The following is a 26,384-nucleotide window of genomic DNA, read 5'->3' as shown; positions in this document are numbered from 1 at the left end:
CTGCCCCCTGGACTTTTTCTGTTTGATAATTTTCTGTTCGTGAACTCCCGTCCGAGATTATCAGGTGATTGCCTTGAAGCACCGGCTACATTAATATTAGCAGTAAACTGGTGGGGTTTTTTTTCTTTCTGAACATGTAGTGTCTGGTTCATGCATGTGTGAGAATTTTTTAAAAACAAACAAAATTCCATGTCCAAAATCTGTTTTAAATGTTTTCCAATAGTTTGTGATGTGCAATGAGTGAAAAATGCACATGGACTTCTTTCCCATGCTATCTGCGAGACCCTTACTCCCCCCCCCTCTCCCAACCAAACCAATTAATAGGGAGGATGAGCAAGACTATACTCCTCCCCTGTATCACACAGGGAGTGCCGGGGTGGACATCTATGTGACAGTGGACCGCTTGCAGCAAGGTGTTTGGTTCCCACTGCTGTATACAATGAAACCCTCCCTGCTGGTATATTATATATTTAAATTATACATAAGCTTGATAAACGTGGGCGATTACTAAAATATCAAATTATTTGTCTTGAATACTTGGTATTATTTGTGATTCGTCACAAATAACGAATGTAATGCAAGTCATTGGGAATCTTGAATAATTTTCCAGCTGACCCTCTGAGTATATCAGGAAGGCTGTAAAAAGGCTGAAATGGATGGAAAAGTGCTTAAATTGAATGTGAATGGGAACAGCATTGGGAAGATGCCTGGAAGCGTCTCTGAAACACAGATCGCTTCTGGGAACAATATTGTCAGAGTATTATGCCACTCTGAGGTGTGGTCCCCTGGCTATTTGTGATAACCATCGCAGGTAAAGTAGATAGCTGTGGGCTGTAGCCTGTTGCTGTGTGCTTTATCTTGGCTGGTATTGAAAAATAGAGGCTCCCCATGTGGCGCCCTGGACAGGGAGAGAGAGAGACTTAGAAAAAGAGAGACTGAGTAAAAGAGATAGAGAGGGGGGGGGAGAGAAAAAGAGAGACTGAGAAAAAGAGAGAGAGAGAGAGGGAAAAAGAAAACGAGAGAGAGAGAGAAAGAGAGAGAGAAGAGAGAGAGGAGAGAGCAATGCATCCTCATTCCGTGAACTGCTCTGATTTTAGAGGTGTGTCCCGCGGCTCACAGCTGATGTCCGGCTCCTCCCCTCAGTGCATAATTAAATTAAATTATAATTATAAAAAATAATAATTATAATTTAAAATAAATTATTTTTTTTACCAGGACGGCTGGGACTTGAACTCGTGAACTAATGCTTCTTAGGTGAGAACTCTAACCATTGAGCCACTGTCTCTAATGAGGAACATAGGCAGATTTGGTAATCTTGACATCTGCATTGTAGAGTGAAGTCTGGTGACAGCGCTGCTCACTTCAGGTGCTACGTGGAGAGGACACAGATCGCTCCCTGTCATCTTCATGTAGCAGATCTGACAGTGTCGTGTGGATTACTTCGGACCCGGATTGTTGTTTTGGGATTAATAAAGAGGTAAATGAGGTGTTTTTTGTCTTTTATTCCAAATAAAGGATTTTTCGTTGTGTGTGTTTCTTTACTTTCACTTACAGTTTAATCATGGAAGGTGTCTCTGGGAGACGCTTGTCATGATTAATTCCTTATTACCCCGATTGCCACCGCACCAGGGCTATTCGGGATGAGGTGGGTAGAGTCCCGGGACTGCCGCATCTACTGGATGCGGCAATTCTGGGCGGCTGCTAGATGATATTGTTAGGGTGGTGGGCTCCCCATAATGTGGAGCTCCCCATCCTGACAATACCAGCCTCCAGCCGTGTGGCTTTATCCTGGCTGGTATCAAAATTGGGGGGAACCGCATTTTTTTTTTTCTTTATTTTCTTTATTTATTTATTTTACTGCACGATATAGACCAGCCCGCCGGCGGCTGTGATTGTTTGCAGTGAGACAGCTGTCACTCATCGTTGGGGGCGTGTCTGACTGCAACCAATCATGGGCGCCGGTGGGCAGGGAAAGCAAGGAATAACTAATTGAATAATGAAGCGGCAGCCATTTTCAAAAGAGGAATTGCCGCTGGAGATTTGTAACAGCCGTGCAGCGAGGCGCCTGTGATCGGTGAGTAGGAAAGAGAGAGGGATTGTGCTGGGGACGCAGGACGCAGGACGCATGCAGATTTGAAAGGTGTGCACATACTTACTGTGAAAAGCCACGCTTTTGGTGATCGAACCGTTCTCGAACATAACTCGAACTGCCAAACTTTTAGCAAATCGTTCGAGTTCGTCGAACGACTCGAACACCGCCCAAAATCACTCGAACATGAAATTGGCGAACCTCGAACCTCGCTCATCTCTAGTTATATGTGATTGGTTAATACTAAACACAACCACATACCCAGTTATAGTAGGATGCTCACACTTATTCCACCACATTATTTTTGTTTAATTACTTTTATTATCCCCGCAAAATTATTCCAGTTTGTTTCTTGATATGATCTTTTCACATGTCAAAAACCTACAATTCTAAAGGGTTTGTAGACTTTTTCATCCACTGTAGATGTATATTTTGCACGTCACAACATACTTTCTGTTAGGAAACTACAACTTCTAAAATGTGCTACATGATGAGTTTTCGTTTTAGCACTGCTGTTCAGGGAATTGGTTAATTGCAAAAGAGATGAGACCTCACTTTGTGTTAAATATTAATTAAGTCATATCATATTTTATTATTACTTTCCAACACAAGTACATTACTTTATTCATAGTAGAAGATCCTGCTGACATACATGTAATATTTATGTACACTCAGCTTACGTATATGGTAATGTCTTACTGGAGGCTCAAAACACCATAGATCAACACACCAGGTACTGGGTGTTTAGTGTATAATATATATTTTAGTGTATACCTGTAGACTACAAGCAGGGTCCGCTCTCCTTCTGTACCAGTCTGTGTCTTTGTCACAGTGTAACTGCAGGATAGCCTATACTGTCCGTCATGCTAGGAGACACGAGGATATCCCTAACCTCAGGGTTACCCCTAATGGTGGAGATGACTGAGTCCTGTGCCTGACTATTCTCCTGATCAGATCTAATCTGTTACCCCACAGGGAAGGAAAGGGCAGATGTGTGATGGTAACATAGATTAAGATAGAAAAGGGTAAACCAAAACTCAGACATGCTGCTAACTCACAGGAATAAACAGTAAGAGATCGTGAAAAGCAAGAAAAGTAAGGCAGCAACAAAAGGACAAGGGTGAACACCACAATCACTCACAGCAATAATGCACAACCACAACCAGACCAGTATACTATTCAAAGGAGAGGCCCGGTGATATTGATGGCCGTCAGAGCTCCACTCTCCTTCCTTAATTTGGTGTTGTGCATGTGTGGCGCCCTGGGCAAGCCAGGACGTCACAGGTACTGCAACAACACACCCCACACCCCGGTTAGGCACATCAGCCGCACACCCAAATCCTTGTTGCCTCCCTCCAGGGGCTGATGTCCACACCAGATGGGGCGGAGCCAGGCGGTTGGCTCCACCCACCGAGGAGTTCACAGTCCTGGAGGCGGGAAAAGGGCAGTTGAGTTAGGGAGAGTGAAAGTGGAGGAGTGAAGTGGCAAGAGAGGAGCAAACTGACCGTGTCCGGGTACGTGGCTCGGGCACATACAGCAAGGTTGGCAGACGGTGGTGGCCGTCTGGAGGAGAGGCCTATCGACGCGGAACCGTAGGGCCGGTGTTGGGCGGTGGCCCACCGGTACCGAACCGGGGAGTGAAGAGAAGCCAGCACCAAACCGGCAGGGCCTGCGGACCCCGACCAGGCTGGGAGTTGCCGTGAAACTGGTCAAATCCGTTAGCGACGGGAACCTCCGGGGTTCCCTAGCATCAAAGACCCGATTGAAGGCAACCGTCCAAACCGTACAGGGAGATAAAGCTACTGCCAGAGCCAGAGCTTCCAGGGCCAGAGCCTGCGGGCAAAAGGGCTCCTCCGGCATCTGTACGCTGGGGAGCGGGTTACCGGTGGGAAGCCATCGGGACCGAAGACACACAACGGGTGCAGGGAAAGGCAGCCATCACCAACCGTCCGGGAGTAACCACAGCTGCCGGCTGCGGGACCCGTCCACCCAGCCGTTTGTTTTACCGGAGACTCTGTGTTTATCCTTGGCTGAGTGAGTACCACCGTGCCGTCCAGCACCGCGCTGCCCTCGCGACCCTGCACCTCCCCTGCCCTGCATCCAGCCCTTCTCCCCTTACCGGGCCCCAGGACCACCAACCCCTACCCACGGAGGGGGAAAAGGCTACTTAACAATGCTCCCGGGATCCCCGTCACCAGCAGCGGTGGTGCCCCAACCTCACCACGAACCGTGGGTGGCGTCATGAACTCAATCCCAAACCAAACCAACCCCTTTCACTCACGGGCGAGGAGCGCCGTGCAAGTCCCCGGATCCGGCCCACCGCTCGAGCCACCGAGCAGCAGCAGCAGCCGGACCCGAGTCGCAGGCGCAGTCGAGCAGTGCACCCCCTGCCCGTGACACATGTGTTCCGCCCCAGCTGGGGAGTGCGACAATTACTTGCATGACAATTTCTGTGGATTCGACAACCCACTGCCGGTCACCGTCGGAAACGTAGTAGGATGACACATCACATAGGCAGATTCTTTGCAACACAACAACAAACTATTTTATTTGCGATCTTCACGACAGACCACTCCTGGACAGACATGGCCACATTCCTTCTCCGTTCCTGTTCTGCTACCGCTGTTCTGTTAGGTACTTTCTTGTCTAGCCTTCACCCTGGTTATTATTCCCCTAGCTGCTGAGTTTGACTTCTGCCCTTCCCCGTCTCTTAGCTTTGCGGCTTCCTGTGTCCTAAAGACGAAATGGAGGAGACCTCCCGTTTCCCAGGCGGACCCCGACACAGAGCACGTTTGCCCCAAGAACTTCTCTGCAAAACTGCACCTATTGGTAATCCCGGCCTAACCGTCCTAGTATCTAGTAGTATGGATAAAGAGATCTTTAGAAAACATATTTCTAAAGATCCTTTATGATATGCGAATGAGCGCAGGGACTAGTCATAAGGGCATTATTTCCCCCAACCAGTCTGCCCTCTTAGCATGTTAGCACACCCAGATGGGAGTGCTAACATGTTATTCAGTGCCCATTGCCCAGCGTTATCAGATGGGCAGAATGCTGCCAATCAGGGCTATAGAGCTACACATTCAAACAACTTCTGAATCTGCAGCAGAAAAAAACGCGATTTTCTCAAAATGGCATAAAGCAGCTCAGTAAGTGGAATCAGGATCTCTGCCCCTACATAAGTTTGTGGGTGTAATGTGAAAAAAATGTGAAAAAGTACATGACTGGTATGAATTGTTTTTCAAGGCACTGTATGTGACAGTTTCATCTCTTTATAATGTATTATTTTTAGGAAGTGGGATGACAAAAAAAAAGCTATTCTGTCTTTTCAATCTTTTTTTTATTTTTTGGTGTTTAAAGTGTGGTTTAAATTTTATAATTTATATAGCATGATCTTTTTCACACACTAAACCTGTTGGTTTTTTTTTCATTTTTTAATTCTCTATCTTTGAAGTCCCTTTAGTGGACTTGAGTCTGTGATTGTTCTATCATTTTCTACATGCTGCAATACCTGTGGCTGAGCTTCACAGGACAACTAAAGGCCGCTTTACATGCAACGACATCGCTAACGAGATGTCGTTGGGGTCATGGTATTCGTGACGCACATCCGACCTCGTTAGCGACGTTGTTTCATGTGAAACGCACGAACGACCGTTAACGATCAAAATTCCTTACCTAATCGTTGATCGTTGACACGTCGTTCCTTTACCGATTATCATTGCCGTTGCAGGACGCAGGTTGTTCATCGTTCCTGCAGAAGCACACATCGCTACGTGTGACACCGCAGGAACGAGGAACATCTCCTTACCTGCGGCCGCCCGCAATGAGGAAGGAAGAAGGTAGGCGGGATGTTCGTCCCGCTCATCTCCGCCCCTCTGCTTCTATTGGGCGGCCGCTTAGTGACACCGCTGTGACGCTGCACGAACCGCCCCCTTAGAAAGGAGGCGGTTCGCCGGCCACAGTGACGTCGCAGGGAAGGTAAGTAGTGTGACGGGTGTAAGCGATGTTGTGCGCCACGGGCAGCGATTTGCCCGTGATGCACAACCGACGGAGGTAGGTACGCTCGCTGCGTGTAAAGTGCCCTTAACACAGCAGATAGGTGCCTTTTAAGCCTGCTTTACACCTTACAATTAGGTGTGCGATCTCGTATGCGATGTGACACGCCCAGGTCGCATATGCGATCTAATGAGATCACACGTAGGTCGTTTATTTGCTGTCACACGTGCGTTAGTAGTCTTTTTTTAATTGATCAATATTGTGTGCAATCTTTTAGATCATGTGTTCTCTGACGTATGCATTGTGCACCCTTTTTTTTTAATTTAAATTACAACCATCAATTGACGCAATTACGTTATTTTTTTGTTTTATAAAATACACCAGAACTATGTGCGTTGCATTCAAGACTATTAAAGGCTTGCAATGCATGTTTAATCTGGCAACCCACTATAAAAATATCGCACGTGCGTTAAAATTGCAAAATTTGTTTTGTTTTGTTTTTCCCTTGAATTGTCATTCTTGTTTTTGTAACTTGCTAGGTAATGGCTTGATTTTAATAATGTTTATGAATCATGGCAGTGTTTCAAGGCATTGCAGGATGCCATTTAAAGAGAGATTAAGTCGTAACTCAAGTGCGATTATTTACATGTATGGGGATGGGCGTAAAAGCTTGACGTTCAACAACACACCCGCACAGCTTCTGACGTATAAAAGTAGAATTCGCAAAATCGTATGAGGGATGTCACACATTTCAATTGACTATGTTCGTACAACAAAACGTTCAATGTATGAGGAATAAACGACGTGTATGCGATCACCGTATTTGCGTTCAATCTTGATCGCACGTAGGTGTCACACGCAAATACGTCACGAACGATGCCGGATGTGCGTCACTTACAACTTGACCCTGACGACGGATTGAAAGATCTATTGAAGCATGTAAAGCAGGCTTAAGCAGGCCCCCAAGTAACATGGTAACCCAGGCTCAGGAGTCTGATGGGAGCTGCATCAGCAATGATGTAATTTAAATTCAGATGTCAGAAATTGATAACAGAATTTAAATGGTTAAACTGCCGCAATTGGAGCAACCTCTGGTTGCTGCAGCTACAGAAAGATGCCAGCATCTGTGGGGTATGAAGCAGCCTTCATACTTTCCTTAGCCACCTATGACAAAAATGTAGTTTACATAAGGAGATAAAAAGGCTTTTGGTCACCATTCATTTGCCCATAGCCTTATGCAGTATTTTGAGGTCAGTTTGACATTACTAAGGATGTGTTTCTGTTAAAGAGCTTAAAAACTGTTCAATTATTTGTGGTTCCCTGTGCATAGTCACCACAAATAATAGTTACATGTGTATTTCAATCTGTATAATATGTATTGCCAGCTGTAATGAATTTGGTTTTCTCTGCTGTTCACTACAAACACACATTCGCCCAAACTCCGTTACTGGGGCTGTTCACCTGAGCTGATAACAAGGCTTGTGTGTGAGCCCTAGAAGGAGAAGGGGAGGAGCTTGTGTATGCGCCCTAGAAGGAGAAAGGGGAGGAGCTTAGGTGTGAGGTAAATTCAGTGACAAATAGGAGGGTTGCAGTCAGTGTGAGGTGAAGTGAGGTGTGTAATATGGAGACGTCCTGTCCTGAGGTGACTGCTAAAACCTCTAGAGGGGACAGGTACACATTGACAGGGTATCAGTCTCTAATCTACTGTGAAGCCCCACAGGTGTTGTGTCGGTGCATTACCTTCAGGGACTCCACGTAGCTGGATCTGGTCACAGGTAGGGAATCTTCGGTTTTGATCGTGACGCCACTCTCAGTATTGCGGCCAGTAGGGACCGCCACTGCAGGTTGAGGGTCGCCTGGGGCTGATGGTGTGTGCAGTTAGTTGGAATAGCCTCCTGAGAGTGAGGCAAGCCCCAGGGCCCTGTGTAGGTTTGTAGTACCACAAGTCGCAGAATGACTCACACAGGCAGAACTGTCTTTCAAGGGCTTTACTCACATTTGATGGCAGGGTGAGTAGCCCGGGCGTAGCTGGGATGAACCAGATGGGAACCAGGTATCCTTCAGGCTGACTTTATGAGGGTGACTACTGACTCGCCTTCCTTAGCCCTCGGTGGTTTGGGGTGACCCCGACTTTGAGTCCCTATGGGGGCCACCCAGGGAAGATGCTGCAGCCTCTCTCCCCTTGTTGTTTGCCGTGTGCTTGTTCCCCGGACCAGGCCACTCCAGCTGCTTGCCTCCTGTGACCTATGGGCCCTCACTGCGGTTACGTGGCTGCGGCTTTTGTGGTGTTGTGGTGTGGGCTTTGAGAGCCCCACACCGGCAGGTTTAGCAGGGAAAGGTAAATCTATCCTTGCTTCGGGATCTGCCGCCCGGTTGGGCCTGGTGCTCTCTAGCAGTCTCCTTACTTCCCACTCCGTTGCACTCTCTAGCTGAAGCTGGCTTTCAGGTAGCACTCCTAGTTGACCGTTCTCCCCCGTCTGTAGCCACTGCGCGGACGCTGTCAGATTGCACAGCTCCAGGGATCTGCTCCTCACTTGAGCTCCCTGGACTCTACACTGAACTGGCTCACTGCTCCTCCTCTCCTGTTCTTGCCTACGCCACCTAGCAACCAGACTCTCCACCACACCCCTTGAGAGGAGATGGAGGCTCTACCCCCTCCACTATTCCAGTGAAGGTGAAGGCTTGCCCCCTCCTGGGATCCCCAGGGGTCCTCTCATGGGTACATGTGTGAGACCTGATCACTATGCGCCTGTGTTCCACACCCCTGTCAGCCTTCTGGATTACCTGTATTGTACTGTCCCCAGCATGGGTGCAGTACTCAGTGGTGCCTGACCAGGTCAGGGGCGCCACACTACCAGGACTTCCAGTGTCAGTGGCAAACTGAGAGACTGCTATTAGCCTCTTTATAAGGAGCAGTGGATTTTCCCAGGAGCTCAGAGACATGTTTGAGTCTGGAAACTTCTAGAAGAAACAAAGAGTTTTCCCTCAGAATTCGAGTCGCTGCTCACTGGAAGAGGTCAAAGATCCAGAGTTTACTTGTCTTGAAAATTCCAGGATTTCAAGACACCTTTTGCCAGGTAGTGACGTAGCAGCAGGAGAATACACTACACCACACGGCAGAGAAACCAAACTCTCATTGGGGCAGGAAAAACCACCATCATTGTGAAGGCTGTAAGGAATGTTCCGGACTGTTCTGCAGAACTTCAGTAACAGGTAAATGCTTCTGTCCTGTCTCTGGCTGAATTATTCTCTGCTGAGCCATCCCTACCTCAACATCCCCAGGACCCAGGGAGGGCGAGAGGACTACCCTCTGGCACTGCACATCACCACCTAACTCCTAGGGACCTCCAGCAATGCCCGGCCACACCACAGCCGAAAATCCAAACTGGTACCACAAACTCTCAAATAGCAAAAAAATAGAATCCAGCGGACCATAGGCAGAAAAGTATATAAAAAAAAACTTCTTTATTTACCAGAGTTTAAAATCTTCACGGTTCAGGCTCGCACATAACATCCCATTGGCGATGAGATATGTCTAGACCTTTTTAAGAGTTTGTGTCAGAATATTCTGTATCAATGATTAAGATGTAGTGACTATTCATTTGTTGAAACGCGTTAGATGGAGCTATTATCTTGTTCAATGTGTGAGCCTATACTGCAAAGATTTTAATCTTTGGTAAGTAAAGAAGTTTTTTATATACTTTTCTGCCTATGGTCCGCTGGATTCTATTTTTTGCCTGGGAGTCCTGAGCGGACAAACGTGGCATATACCCTCGGCACATAAAGTGGTGAGCTGGCCTTTTTTTTCTGTTCAAACTATTTATTTGTTTATTTTATTATTTCTCTCTCCCCCTTTTTATTATTATTATTATTATTTTTAACGCCGATCATAAAAGCCTGTCGCTCGTGCCCGGTACGGTCGCACGGACCCACCACTGTAACGTCAGAGGTCTACCGTAGCAGCACATTTTCACAGTCCTTGTGTCATGATCTAGGCCGGCTTTTCCCTGCTGTGGTTACACCCAGCTCTGGCCTGGCCATGTCAGGGGTTAACTTTCCTTGCCTCGTCCTAGATCCCAGGACGCTATATATTGTCTTTCTACCTATGGCTCAGTGCCAGTGATATTTCTGCCTTGCAGCATGTATACTGGCTCTGGTGAGTGTTCCTGATCTGTTCTGCCTCCCTGTTACTGTGTCCGGACTTGGACCCTCCCCCGTTCGTCTGCCTGTCCCGGTCCCTGACTTCCCTCTCCTGCCTGTTGTTTGTGTTTTCCCTCTGCACACCTGATCTCCCGACTTCTGACTCGGATCTGTTTTCTGACTTTGATATTGATCCTCCCTTTGCAGTGACTCAACTTTACTGGCTAGACCCTGACTGTTTGACTACTCTATTGCCCCCGGGTGGTTCCCCTGTTAACTGCCTGCTGGAGTTACTCTGGTATACTTCAGCTGCCTTTCAATTACAGTGTTTCTTTATCTCTCCTTCACTGCTCTGCTGCCACCTAGTGGGGATTACATTGTACTAAGTCTTACTAGCCTTTGTACAGCGTGACACCTTGTTTGTACAATCAGAGGTTTTGAAATACTTTAGATTCGCAGGAAATCAAATTTTCAATCAATAGATTTGTTCATCTCAGCTTTGGAAACATCCAAATTTTTGTTTTGTTTAATTTTTTGGAAAGAATGAATCAAAATACAGAAAAAAAAACTTGAGGATGAAATGGCAAACTGTACCCATATGCATGTCTGTTCATTAAATCAAGCGTCTGCTATGGGGCCTGTGAGTTGGGTGAACCTGGTCCAAAGTGTCACTCCCTTCCCAAATCCTCCCACCCATTGTCACAATTTTAATGGTATCTGCAAATACTGTAGAATAGTGTGGTGCCACAGGGAGCTGAGAGTTTTGTGGGCCCCTCATAACTGCCTGTGCTGAATATCATAATGTGTGGGGGACTTTATGTACACTCATGGTGGATGTGGTGGATATCACATTGTATGTGCGGGACCTAATTTTGCCTGTTGGGGTTGTGGAGCCATCATCCTGCATATAGGGGTCTGTGGGGACCATCATATCGTTTTTAGGGGGGCACAATGCTGTGGGAGGTATTATAAAGTGTTGGAGTCACTGTGTCAGCATCATAATGGATGGAGATGGGGGGACTTTTGCTATGAGGCTCCATAATTCCATAATTTCTACATATACACATATATTATGCGCCACAAATGTGGGGGGGTTATATGTATGCTATGTTCTATAAAGTAACGTCACACCTTTCCATGATTTGAAAATACAATTCCCTTCTTAAACTGAAAACACATCAAGGTAATTAGATGCTATACAAGTCTAAAGAAATAACATAAGCTGGCATGTTTGGTATCTGTATAATCATTACAGGAAAAAAAAGCAGAGGCGTATTAGTACAAAATCTTTATTTATAAAAGGTTCAAATACAATCAAAATACAATCTTGTTTTCTACATTGTTTTGCTTTGTTACAGCATTTTAAAAATCAGGAAAGTATATTTACGATATCCTGCATATATGGGAAAATAAAGTCCTGCTTTTTCTAGATAAAGAAAGTTAAAGTGCATGGAAATGCATACAATTTATACAAATAGAAAATATTACCTCCTCTTAGTAAATAATGTTGTTAAAAGATAATAACAAGAGTTATTATTTAATAATATACTAGGGCGGCACGGTGGCTCAGTGGTTAGCACTGCAGCCTTGCAGTGCTGGGGTCCTGGGTTCGAATCCTACCAAGGACACCATCTGCAAGGAGTTTGTATGTTCTCCCCGTGTTTGCGTGGGTTTCCTCCGGGTACTCCGGTTTCCTCCCACACTCCAAAAACATACATACTGATAGGGAATTTAGATTGTGAGCCCCAATGGGGACAGTGTTCCTGATGTATGTAAAGCGCTGCGGAATATGATAGCGCTATATATAAAAAATAAAGATTTATTAAAAACACATTCCATAAGATGTACTGAAAACAAAATTTATCCCCACTCCAAGAAAAAAGAGGGGTGCAAAGGACATAGTTCTATATAATGACCCTACCAAAGGCACGGAGGGGGCACCCAAAAATTGTGTGAATGGCAAAAAAGAGCACATCACGGGTTAGTAAACTTGTCTGTATAGACATCTACGGTATAATAGAGTATTCAAAAAAGAATTACATACTCTAACAAAATTTATCTCTGAACGCTTAATGTGACTAGTGATAAGATGTCATCACGCTTCAATTTGGAAAACAATTCACATACTATTCCAAAATCTTCAGATAAGGGAGGACATTTGGTTAATGATGGATATAAATGGATATGCTACTCTATACTTTCTGATAAAACCACATATGAGGTTCCAGAAGAGACTCTACTATATACTGTTTCATGATCTCACATTCTTGTTTAAAGGGAACCTGTCAGCAGAAATTTCCCCTAAAACCTAAAAGATTCCCCCTCTGCAGCTCCTGGGCTGCATTCTAGAAAGGTCCCTGTTATTATTGTGCCCCCTTTCTGACCAAAATACAGAGTTTATAAAGTGGTACCTTTTTGGATTTGGATTCTGTAAATGCGACACGGGGGCGGGCTGCCTGAAGGCCGTTATTCTGCCTCCTGCCGCTTTAGGCCGTCCCTCATCACTCCTTTCCATAGCTGTGGACGCCGCCCAGTGCTCCACAGGTCCCCGCGCATGCCCAGTGCTCATCTCTCGTGGATGAGCAGTGTGCCCAGTGTCACCGCTGGTGACGTGCGCGCAGGCTTTAGATTATGGGCGGTGCTGTGATGTTTATTACCAAGCAACCGCCCATAATCGCGGGACCGCACTTTCCCCCTCGGCGTCCTTCGTTCTGCGCAAGCGCGGTGCTGCTGACCCCACGTCACCTCCTTCTATCTATTTCCTGCCTCAGGGCAAGATGGGAAGGAGGTGACGTGGTGTCAGCAGCACCGCGCTTGCGCAGAACGAAGGACGCCGAGGGGGAAAGCGCGGTCCCGCGATTATGGGCGGTTGCTTGGTAATAAACATCACAGCACCGCCCATAATCTAAAGCCTGCGTGCACGTCACCAGCGGTGACACTGGGCACACTGCTCATCCACGAGAGATGAGCACTGGGCATGCGCGGGGACCTGTGGAGCACTGGGCGGCGTTCACAGCTATGCAAAGGAGTGATGGGGGACGGCCTAAAGCGGCAGGAGGCAGAATAACGGCCATCAGGCAGCCCGCCCCCGTGTCACATTTACAGAATCCAAATCCAAAAAGGTACCACTTTATAAACTCTGTATTTTGGTCAGAAAGGGGGCACAATAATAACAGGGACCTTTCTAGAATGCAGCCCAGGAGCTGCAGAGGGGGAATCTTTTAGGTTTTAGGGGAAATTTCTGCTGACAGGTTCCCTTTAAGGTTTGAGGCTTATTTATTTCTAAACAAAGAAATGGATTCTGTGATTCCTAATTTTCCAACAATTGCTAGGTTTTCTTTTCTTCCTAAAATCCATAAGTCCCTTAAGCCTTTAAGGGGACATCCCCCATTGTAGCAGGTGCGTATCCTCTTGCACAAAATGTTAGTATTTATCTAGATAGTGTATTTCGTCCTTATGTGCGTCACAGACGGTAGCAGAATTACTCCTTAAATTGGATGACATCTCTATAGGAGGCAATACTCTCCTTGCCTCTGTTGATGAGGAGCCACTTTATAGGAGCATTCCAAATACTTTTATTTTCTTTTGTAATTTTAATTTCTTTATTTTTATCAGAGAAAAAGGTGAGTGATTAGCAGTTTTTTTAATTTTGAAAACATTTTTTAAAATTGCATTTTTTTTAGGCACCTCACAGCAGTGTTCCCCAACTCTAGTCCTCAAGAGCCACCAACAGTGCATATTTTGAGAATTTCCTTAATATTGCACAGGTGACAATTCCATTCCTTGTGCTACGGAAATCCTTAAAGCATAAAAAATAAAAAAATATTGGTGGCTATTGAGCACTGGAGTTGGTTACAGAACTTGATTCTGTGATTCTTGGTAACAGTTTTGCAGTATTACAGTAATAATTGTTTCCTATGAGGTTCAGCTTTAGAAGGCATCCAGCCATGGTTATCCATTGGTGTTCTGCAATCACATCGCTTTAGGACAATGGGGGCCAGAGCAAGTGCACTGGTGACCACTCAAAAGCTCAGCTTAACTCTATTACAGCAAGATGTTGGCTCACAACCCGATCTGCTCCATGATGCATAAATCCATTTCATGCAATAGTAATGGTTTAACTCCTTCTTGACATCCAACATACATGTATGGTGCAAGTTGTGAGCGGTTGTATGAAGCCGGCTCACAGGCTGAGCCCATCCCATACCCAGCAGGTAATGGCTGTGTGTTACAGCTAGTGTCACAAACCACCGGGGGGTCACTCAGAAGTCCCCCGCGCTGGCTACCAGTACGTCACAATCGGGGGGTAACAAGTGGGGGGTCACCCCTCCTTTATACCTCCCGACCGACAGACAGAGCACGTGACGCGCTCTCTAGCGCCCCTCTTATAGTCAGGCCAATTATGGAATTGCCCGACAATAAGCAAGGAGGCCGCTATACTACTTATGCCGATTATTGAAGGGTCCCCGGTGAGAGTAGGGTATATATTCCCCCGACCTCCGCGGGCGGAATATATAATATCTTCCCGAATCTCACTGGCCTCCCCACAATAATCCTTGGCACAACTCGCTGCCACCAACCGCTTCACGGTAACTATTAGCCGAACACACAGACGTGGGATTCAAGATCGAGATAACAGAACAGCCCAAGATTAATTATATAATTTAATCAGCCTAAAGCACACTAGAACTACAATATATACAATAGGGAATCTACAGAATATACATATGTCAGAGTACAGTTACAGATAAAGCATGGGTTACAAACAGGTATACAATTACATCAGTTACCTTGTGTGTCTGGCCACAGGGGGGCGCTGTAGACCAGGTTTCTAGGATTCTTCCCACAGATGTTTCCCAACCAGGCCCCCGAGCAGAAGAACACTGGAAAATGGCCGAAGTAGGGTTATCAACCTGGGCAGATCCAGGTCCCCTCCTACCTTAGTGACCTCACAGGGAAGCACTGCCACTCCCCCTGCATGGATCAGAATTATCCAGCAAAGGGGATATTGGCCATAACTTTGCCTGGGAGCGTCGTAGGCAGACGCCAATGCTCTCATTGTGACAGTTATGAATTTAGCTACAGAACGAGGGGACTCATGACCTGTCTACGAGTTCCCATATGGCTGATATCACGCCTGGGGTATTTCCCAAGCTCCCCCTTCCATAAAAAAGGTGTGCCAGCATCGTCCGCCTGCGCAAACACCATTTTTATGGTTGCCATATTTATCGGAGATATGGCTTGTGAGATATGAACCATTTTTTACTGGAGTCGTTCTGTCTGGCTACTTCCAAGCCTTGCTAATGAGATACAACTCTGGTTACAGGGTGACGGCAGGGAGTCATCCTGGGTCCATTGTCCTCACATCATCTCATCTCCATATCAGAGGAGATGGCTGTTGGAGGTGTAAGTGGGATGTGACACCTTCACAGATGCTGGACATTTGAGCACAAGAAGGGAGGGGGGCACTGCCAGGGAGTGATGAGAGCAATTATGACTTCTAGTCATAATTCCTCTTCATATCCCAGGATTTACCTCACAGCTAGGATATGCCACTAACAGCCGCAGGTGGAGCAGAGATTGTTAACCTATTAAATACGACTTTCAATCTCTGATAGAGAGGCATTAACAGTGCGCCCCGGCATGGAAGCACGTCATCCCAATGAGTTGTTATAGCAGCCTGGGGTCTGCTGAAGACCCTCATGCCTGCCTTTATAGAGCTTCATTGAAACCCAGCCTGTGGAGACCATGATGTTTAAATTGTAACGCAATACTGAAGTATTGCTATATATATATATATATATATATATATATATATATATATATATATATATATATTAGTGCAAGTAATCAGATGATTGCAGGTTCAAGTTCCCTGAAAGCATAAACAAATATACTAAAAAGTAAAGAAAGATGTATTAAAAAATTTAAAAACACACACAAAATGAAATTACCCTGTGTCATGTATGATTTAGTCTGAAAAGCAGCGGCATAGTTGCTCTCACCTCTTTGCTGCTACCGCTGATTTTCGGCTCAGTGAGTAAGATGAGAATGTGCCTGTACTTCCGGTCATGCTCACTACAACAGTTTGAAGCTGGTAGTCATACACTCAGCTACCATTATTATCAAGGGATCTTGTGTAATATAACATATAAATTCAGATATAAGAAAACAAACACAAGGATGAGGCATCACCCATTAATTAAGCCATGTGCAAATAAAGACTAGCTGTATTTTACTCATTTGGATAACTTGTCACAGAAGGCTCTTACTTAAAAGAAATATGAAGAATGTTGAAGAACCCTTTGGCAGATATCGAGTTAGGCGACACTTTTTTTTTTTGTCCTGTGATATCTCAGTGCTGATTTTAATGTGAGGTTCTTGGCACTCATAAAACGGATGTCATCAGCTTTCACCATTTCAAAATCAGTTTCATCAGTCTAAGAGATCTACTGTATAATGATGGAGGAATACCTGCGAAAATCCATGTCAGTATGGCTGCATAATCCACCTATTAGAATGAGCATTTTATGAAAACACTGAGAAGCTGTCAGGCTGGCTAACTAGGTGGAGACTGAGTATAAACTTTCAGAAAATAGTATATTGCTGTTAAACTAGATTTTCTCAGTAATCACATCTGTCTCATCACGTTCAACAGGTCTAATAACCTTAAAAACTATTTGAAAATGTATGAAGTTTGTATTCTGAAATCTAAAGACGTCCACTTTAAAATGTGAGCCCATCTGCCACACCAAGGCGACCTCAGTCAGATGGGTAAAATAAAAAATAAATACCACTAGCGCTCAAAAAAACTAAATTATTTTCATTACACAAAAGTGTAAAAAGGGGTAGCCGCTGGTAGAGGACCGAGTCCATGTCCAGATCTGTTACAAAAGAGAAATAAAACTGAGTAAGTGCTACCACACTACTGTTAGAGTCCCACCACCTAAGTCAGGAGGTAAAGACTCTGCAGACAAAAAGGCACCAATAGGAGATACAGATGGGTGCCTGCACTATACAGCGTAGGCATACAACAGGTCTCTCTCTCTTTCATGGGCCTAATCCTACAAAATGAAACAAAGACAGGTTGGACTCCTACATGCTACCACAACTGATTGCTTTGGCTTTTTGAAAAGCAATCAGCGCACATGTCCTCAAGATAAGTGTTAGGGAACAACACATTAGGGTCTGTTCACATATCCAGCTATTTCCATTTTGGGATAATAAAAAGTGGAAATATTCCAATAATATTGGAATCTAATAATTCAGTATTTTTAGCTGCATCATAAAATGTAGTCTGCACAACTGTTTTGTACGTCCAAAAGAAAGGATAGCAAGTACATTTTTTTTTAACTATGAAGTCTATTGGAAATGTGGCGCCCCTGACCTGGTCAGGCACCACTGAGTACTGCACCCATGCTGGGGACAGTACAACACAGGTAATCCAGAAGGCTGACCGAGGTGTGACTACACAGGCGCATAGTGATCAGGTCTCACACATGTACCTTTGAGAGGACCCCTGGGGATCCCAGGAGGGGGCAAAGCCTTCACCTCCACTTGAGGAGTGGAGGGGGCGAAGCCTCCATCTCCACTCAAGGGGTGTGGTAGAGAGCCTGGTTGCTAGGTGGCGTAGGCAGGCACAAAAGGGAAAAGAGGAAGGAGGAGGAGAAGAGCAGTCTGAAGCAGAGTGTGGAGGAGTGAGGAGCATGGAAGTGGAGCTCAGACAGGAGCAGCAGTGCAGGTCCCACGAGTGAGCCAGTTTAGTGTGCAGCTCAGGGAAAGCAGACGTGAGGAGCAGACCCTGGAGCTGTTGCAGTCTAACAGCGTCCGCGCAGTGACTACCGACGGGGGAGAACGGTCACCTGGTAGTGCTGCCCGAAATCCACACACAGCTAAAGAGAGAGCAACGGAGTGGAAAGTAAGGAGACTGCCAGGGAGGTACCAGGCCCAAACGGGTAGCAGGTCCCAGTGCGGAGATAGATCCAGCTTTCTTCTGCCAAACCTGCTTGAGGGGGCACTTCAAACCCCCAAGACAACACCACAGAGTCTGCAGCCACGTAGCCACAGTTAGGGCCCATAGTTCACAGGAGGCAAGCAGCTGGAGTGATCTGGTCCAGGCTACAAGCAAACGGGCCAAAACGAGGGGAGCAGTTACTTCCCTGGGTGACCCCCATAGGGACTAAAAGTCGGGGTTACCACAAACCACAGAAGGGCTAAGGAAGGCGAGTCGGTAGCCACCCTCATCAGTCAGCCTGAAGGATACCTGGTTCCAGCCTGGTTCATCCCAGCTACGCCCGGGTTACTCACCCTGCCATCAACAGTGAGTAAAACCCCTGAAAGACATTCTGCTTGTGTTGAGTTATTCTGCGCCTTGTGGTTCCACACACCTACATCGGGCCCTGGGGCTTGCCTCACTCTCAGGAGGCTATTACAACTGACTGCACCCACCATCAGCCCCAGGCATCCCTTAATCTGCAGTGGCGGTCTCCACTGACCGCAATTCTGAGAGTGGCGTCACGACAAACCTAAATAGAAGATCTCCTACCTGTGACAAGATCCAGCTGCGTGGAGTCCCTGAAGGTAATGCACCGACACAACACTTGTGGGGCTTCACAGAAGCAGATCATAACAGATTTACATTAGTGATGGGCAAGCATGCTCGGCACTGCTTGGTAATCGATTGAGCATTGGGGTCCTCAGGCACGCTTGGTGTTCAATCAAGTACCTAAATGCTTCACCTTGTTCTCTTACCTGCCCTGACACAACCCCGGCCACCACTGTCCCAAGAGCACTAGACATCACCCAGCAACCTACATTCCGTGTTCCCAGTCTCCATCATCTAGAATGTTACTGACATCGCCCATAACTTCCATTCCGTGTGAGCATACAAATGTCTCTCCCCCTCCCGGGGCCAAAGTATCTGTGTGGTTAGTTCTAATCGAGTCCCCATTTCGTAAAAGGGAGGGACGGGAACTTGAGCAGAACTAATCGCACAGTTACTTTGGCCGGGGGAGGAGAAACATTTTAACAGCACACATGGAACAGACGTCGTGTGGATACTGGGAAGATGGATCAGAGGTTGCAGGGTGATGTCTGCTGCCTGCAGATGATGGGGACTGTGGAGGTCAGGAGCTGTGTCAGGGCAGGTAGAGAATGGGGACAAGTAAAAAATTATCCTCCATTGACTCCTACTGTGCTCGGTACTCGAGTCGAGCACTCAAGCATTGATTTGAGCTCCTTGATTTGAGTACCGAGTACCCAAGCACTTTGTGCTTGCCTATCACTAATCAAAATCCATTGTTTCATCAGTTAATGAATCCTTTTATCAAGCACTGCACATGCCTAGAACACTTAGGCTATGTACCCATGGGACCTTGTACCTGCGGATATATCCGCAGGTATGTCCGCAGGTTTAAGGCAGCAGCTCCCCGGAATCCGCAGCTATACATAGCTGCGGGATTCCAGCCAAATATCTGCAGTAAACCTGCGGATATTCGTGCGACTTACATGCGGAAGTCCCGGCCTCTATCTTCATAGTGGAGGGCTGGGACTTCCGCATGAATAATTGACATGTAGTTATGTGCGGCTGTGGGACATCCGCAGCATATTCCACAGCCGCACATACCGCAGCATGGACACAGGACTCCCCATGTCCCATAGGATAACATGGGGAGTGTCTGTACTTGCTAAAACCTACGGGTTTATTTAGAAAATCCAGCTAAATCCGCAGGTTTTCCGCGGCAAAATCCGCGGGTGCATAGTCCTGTGGGCACATAGCCTAAAGGTGTTCAGAAACACCCAAAATGCAAACAGAACCTAAACAGATGCAAAATTGTAACCAAAGTGACCATTTTTAAACAGATCCCTTTTTTAAAGACAGATTTTGTTTGTCAATCAAGTTTTGCTCAGTCTGCAATGGAACTATTCTTTTTTCTTCTTTTAGCACTAGATCAGTTACAGGTGAATGACAGCAGAAAATGTGAAGAGAGCCTTAGTATCATTATAAATTTATGAAAAAACAATCCTATATATAGAAAAGAAATAAACATTTTTATACATAAGATTTGTTATTTTTTTCAGCAGCTAACATCCCTTGTGATTGCTATACCACAATGGTATATTGTTTAGTATTTGAGGGGTTACAATGTCTTTTTTTGTGTGGTATTTCTTATATCAAATTTTGAATCATAAATGTTTGAAGTATAAAAAAAAACCTTTAAAATCTAAGTTCAGTGACAACCAAAAATAATACGAAAATATAAATATTTGATAAAAATCTTGCTTTCAGTATTGTTAAATTACAAATGATTGACGCTGCTTATAGACCGATGAACCATCTATTTCTATAAGAAACATTTTAATATGTCCTCTCTGGAACTGGCTATCACAGTTTGTCAGGTGTTTTTTTTTGCTCAGGAGATCGGGTAGCAAGAACAGCAAGATTGTCCGGGAGAATAACTAAAAGGGGGTGCAGCGGTAACAGTTGCTTCTAGGCTCTGATGTTGGGGAGTAAAAACTCCCTTCTGCCATGTAAGAAGACAGCAATAATATAAATGTCACTGGGTAGTTGGGGCCTTTTACAGATTTTGCTTTGAGACAAAAGTGACACCTCTAAAATTAGATATTATTATATTCTGATTGTACATATGGTAACTTGTTTCCTGTGCAGATTTGGTGCAGAAAACAACCTGCAGCATGACAATTGTTTCAGCATTATTGGCTGCATTTTTCACCATTTGAAAGCATTAAAAAAAATATGAAAAAAAAGCATCAAAAACACATAGAAAACACAAAAAGAGGCAAAAATATTGCATTTTTCCTGCCAAGGGATGCAGAAATGTCTACAACCAAATACTTAAAGTCTACACATAGCCTTATTCTTTTTAAATGAGATAACCTTCTGTAACAAGTTATAACATTTATGAGTTGTAAGTCAAGATAACTATTGCTACATCTGTACTATGAGAATGCTCAGATCATGATTTGTGCTCCCTCACGATTTAGCCCTGATACTACCCGTTATTGTGGCAAATAGAATACATAACCAATATAAACTATTAGCCTGCCGACATGCTGGCCTAATTCTACTCACTTTCCACAAGTGGTATTAGTAGAAATAGGTGCAAATTCAGTAAAAATGTGTAAGTCATGATACAAAGTTGATAAATTCTACTTTAAATGTCCCCATATACATTAGACTAAAGCCAGTCAAATCCACTGATACCAGCCAATAGTTTAATGTACATGGGGGCCCCCCCGACTCCTTTTGTTCTCTGGAATTAAGGAGGTAGCAGAAAAGTTTGATTAATAGAGAAACAGAGAATGCTATATGGGGTCGGGAAGATAGCTGACAGGTGGAATAAATGTTCCATCAACATCTATCTATTTTTTTGGGGGCCTTTAAAGGGGTTGTCCAGTCAGAACACACTGATGACCTCTCCGTTAGGGTACACTCACACAAGCGTATGACCCGCATGATTATCGGATCGCATCACCCGGCATGGCCACACACTCTTTGGACAGGAGCATGTCAGCTGTATGTATTCCTATGTATCTGATCCGCTCCTGTCCGAAGAGTCTGCAGCCGCGCTGGGTGATGCGATCCAATAATCATGCGGGTCATACGCTCGTGTGAGCACACCCTTAGGCTGCTTTCACACATCCGTTTTTTGCCTCGCGGCACAATAGAGCGCTCTGCAGGAAAAACACAACCGTTTTTTTCCGCCGATTGCGGTTTTTCCTGCATAGACTTACATTAGTGCCGTATTGTGCCGCATGGGCTTGCGTTCAGTCCGTTTTTTTCCGCATGCGGCAGATTTAGCCGATGCGGCGGCCGAATGGAACGTTGCCTGGCACGTTTTTTCGTCCGGCAAAAAAAAACTCATCGATTTGCAATGCGGCAAAAACTGCGTCCGGCCGCCGCATGCGTTTTTTTCCAGTGCGCATGCTCAGTAGCCTGCCGTAAGCGGCAAAAAACGGACGGGCCGCATGTAAAAAACTTATGCAAAGGATGCGGTTTTGTCGCCGCATCCGTTGCATAGGTTTTAGAGCCGGATTGGCCGGCTCTGCTAAAACCGGAGGTGTGAAAGCAGCCTTAGATAGATTATGAATATCAGATTGGTGGGTCTCCAACACCTGGCACCCTCCACTGATCAGCAAGCTCCAGTAGAGGCCGGATGTAAACACAGGGTGCTATTCCATTGGCAGCCCCACCAGGTCCTGCACACTCTCGAGTAGACGTTGTTCTGCAGTACCTAACAGTGACCACAACACTTTGAATGGAGCTTCTCATGCAGCTTTGTTCAATGTATTCACATCCAGCAGTCGCCTGAGCTTGTAGCAGCTGATCAATGGAGATGCCATGTGTCAAAACCCAACAATCTCAGTATGTGCTGTTTTGCAGCATCCAGCAGTGGCTAATATACACTAAATGCCGCTTCACATGGCATCTCCACACAACGGTATCCATTTATCATTTGCATTTTTTCTTTGTCATTTTATTTTGTCTTGTGTTATGCGTTGCCATTTTTTTGTGCCGAATACTTCAAATTTGTGTTTGCACAAAATTAAAAATGCTCTTTATTTTTTTCTTCTACCTATCTTATGCCTGTAAGTGCAAGACTAGCTAAAATGTTCACCGTATTAATAATAATAATATAATAATAATAATAATGCATCTTTATTTCTATAGCGCCGACATATTCCGCAGCGCTTTACAATTCAGGATTGATCACTTGAAACTTTTTAAAAAAATGTCAAAATTCGCCGCAAATAAACTCCAGTCACCCCTATAGTGATTTTGAATATATCAGTTATTCTGACTGCGGCATTACCAGAAGGTGCAATTTTTGCGCAAATGAGCTGCAAAAAGAGTTAAAGACAGGAAAAAAATGCCTTTTTTTTTACTTTGTTCAGATTATTGAACCACATGCGCTATTTTGAAGAATTCTGAATAAAAAATGGCAACAACTTTCACAAGACAATAAAGAAAAGTGACTTGAAACAAATCGGCAAATGAAGAATCGGGGTGATTATATTTACATCTTGAAGCATGGAACAGCTGATTGGTAGGGGTCCTAGATCCGATCCCACTGAACTGATATTGATGACCCATCCATGGGAAAAGATCATCAGTGTATTCTGACTGGATAACCCCTTTAGTTCTTCTTACAAATCCATTTAAAATCAAAATTTCCTCCGTCACTTCCCACATCTTTAGAATTCAAATAAACATATTCAATGTTTTCAGGTGATGATCTTCTGATTTTAAACCTGAAAAAAAAGAAGAAAGAAATATGACATCAGATGTTTAATCAGATGACTACCACTTTGCATCTGTGTGTAATAAGTTACTGCGGTTACTTTAATATTAATGGATAAAGAGGTATTACATTGTGTTCCATTTTCAGCAAATAATTCCTACAATTTTACAATATGCTTTCTGTATCAATTCCTAGTGATTGTGTGATGCCCCTGGACTATCGGGTCGTCACAGGGTATTGCACAATCTGCCCTCCCGTGCAATATCCACTTCCTTCTTGGTTATGGGTCCCCAACTACATGGTGTTGCCTACATCAGCTAATAAAATCCTAGATACACCCTGCACCACACCCACCAGACACACCAGTGGACGGCCTGAGTGGAATAGGGTCGCCCACTAGGGGGGGTTGGTAAGGGGAGGTCAGGAGTGTCAGGAGTAGGGAGAAGCATGTTGGAAGTGAAGGAGAGAGGAGGTCAGGAGCCGGGCTCCTTGGAAGTCACTAGGTGGCAGACGGTGGTCTTGGCCTAGAGGAGCTGGACCAAACCTGACAATTTACCCGATGAGAACGGAGCCTTCAGGATCCGCTCTCCACCCACTCCAAAATCGGGGTACTAGCGCAACGAGGGGGATAGGACATTCCACTAAAACAGTCCAGAAAATCCCAAGCGTGAACCCTGAGAGCAAGCTCCAACGCTTAGCCACAGTGGTGAGCGGGACCCAGCACAATAGGAGTCAATTGAGGACATGAGCATATTTTTTACTCAAGTTTCTTTGGCCAGGGGGGGAACATCTGGACTGCGCACTTAGGCGGGCTTTGCACACTACGACATCGCAGGTGCGATGTCGGTGGGGTCAAATTGAAAATTACGTACTTCCGGCATCGCATGCGACATCGTAGTGTGTAAAGGCTCGATGATACGATTAACGAGCGCAAAAGCGTCGTAATCGTATCATCGGTGCAGCGTCGGCGTAATCCATAATTACGCAGACGCGACGGTCCGATGTTGTTCCTCGCTCCTGCGGCAGCACACATCGCTGTGTGTGAAGTCGCAGGAGCGAGGAACATCTAGTACCGGCGTCACTGCGGCTTCCGTAGGATATGCGGAAGGAAGGAGGTGGGCGGGATGTTTACATCCCACTCATCTCCGCCCCTCCGCTCCTATTGGCCGCCTGCCGTGTGACGTCGCAGTGACGCCGTACGACCCGCCCCCTTAATAAGGAGGCGGGTCGCCGGCCAGAGCGACGTCCCAGGACAGGTGAGTCCATGTGAAGCTGCCGTAGCGATAATGTTCGCTACGGCAGCTATCACAAGGATATCGCAGCTGCGACGGGGCGGGGACTATCGCGCTCGGCATCGCAGCATCGGCCTGCGATGTCGCAGCGTGCAAAGTACCCCTCAGGCTATGTGCGCACTAGAAAGTGTCTTTTTCTTAAGAAAAACAGACCCTCTGAAAGAATCCCACACCCGCGTTTTTGCCGTGGTTTTGCCGCGAATTTACCGCAAGTTGGTCCCTGCGGATTTTTACCATTAAATATGGCAAAAACCACAGGTACCTGAAGAAAAGAAGTGACATACTCATTAATTCCGCCGCGGAAAATCCGCAGGTAAATCTGCGGGTATAAAAAAACGCAGTGTGCGCACAGGATTTTTTAAAACCCATAGGTTTTGCTGGGGATTTGACTGCAGCAAATCCGCGGTAAATCCGCAGCGTGCGCACAGGGCCTTAGAATGGAAGTTGCAGGGCCATGGCAGCTGCAGGCGCATGATGGAGACTGATGGAGGCCGGAAGACAGAACAGAGGTTGCCAGGTGATGTGTGCTGCTGTGGTGACTTTGGTAGCCGAGGGCTGTGTCACAGCAAGTAAGAGAACGGTATTGAGTATTTAGCTCAAGCACCCATGGTATTTGATCAAGCACTGAGCGTGTCCGAGCACCATAATGCTCAATCGAGTACTATCAATTCAAGATCTGTTTGCTGTCATTTAATAAGAATATACCATGTTTTATAGCCTGTTGAACACTATAAGATGTATATGTTTGTACCAATGGCTGCCATCTAGCTGCAAGTTGATTTTAGATTAGATGTTAGATAAGATAGGCTTAAGGTAGTGGAAGGGAGGAGTGGCAAATGACGGGAAAGAGAATAGGAGGGAAGGATCGAGAGAAGACCAGTGGATAATGGGGTTCAAGTGTGAAAAGATGTGGCCTCTGTGCTAGGGCCAGTCAGGGAACCCTGAAGTAATAGTGAGATGTCCGGAGCCTACGGCTCACCCCAATGAGCTTAGAGAATTGTCTGGCTAGACAGCTGTCAGGGGCCAAGAATCAGACGAAGGTGAATGGAGTTAGGGGAAGGAGGCGCAGAGCTTGAGGACAAGATCCAAGATAGCTTGGGATTGGTTGAGGAGCAGTACCCCACACTGAGAGGAAAGAAGGAAAGGAAGGCCATGTCTGTCTGATGTGAAGAATAAAAGTGAATGATTCTGGTTGGGTAAGCGAACTCTGGTGTTGTGTGTGTTACTAACCATTTACAACGACGACTGCCAGCTATACATGTCTTCATCCTGTTATATATATCCTTATTGTGGGCCCATCCTTGTAAATATGTCTCCCATCCTGGTATATATCATTATCCTGGGCCCTTTCCTGGTATATGTAGTTCCCGTCTCTAAAGCATAAATAAACCCCAAAAAACATTCTATTCAGCTTCCCTGGGTCCTATGTTGCACAGTGTTCTCTCCTGTAGCCAGCAGCTGACAGTGTGCACATAATATCACTGTCATGGTGTCATGAGCATGTCGCCGCCAGATTCCGGCCTTGGTTCAGACAGTCGCATTTATTGCAGCACAGGGACCCAATGGGTCTGAGTGCTGCAATGCATTTCAGCTGGATGTGCACCC

The 26,384-nt window shown here is 45.7% G+C and overlaps 1 protein-coding gene across 1 annotated transcript in view; it reads right to left on the bottom strand.

Moving 5' to 3' along the window:
* Positions 1-16,004: 16,004 nt before the first annotated feature.
* LOC142310723 (early activation antigen CD69-like) overlaps positions 16,005-26,384 on the bottom strand; it is a 56,514-nt gene continuing 46,134 nt past the window's right edge. Inside the window, exon 9 of the mRNA XM_075348347.1 lies at positions 16,005-23,497. Coding sequence (XP_075204462.1) covers positions 23,383-23,497 — 115 coding nt within the window. The 3' untranslated portion in view covers positions 16,005-23,382. The remainder of the gene's footprint in view (positions 23,498-26,384) is intronic.

Source organism: Anomaloglossus baeobatrachus, chromosome 5 (genome assembly GCF_048569485.1).
Source record: "Anomaloglossus baeobatrachus isolate aAnoBae1 chromosome 5, aAnoBae1.hap1, whole genome shotgun sequence".
In the NCBI taxonomy this organism is placed as follows: domain Eukaryota; kingdom Metazoa; phylum Chordata; class Amphibia; order Anura; family Aromobatidae; genus Anomaloglossus; species Anomaloglossus baeobatrachus.
This window is presented reverse-complemented; position numbering and strand designations above follow the sequence as displayed.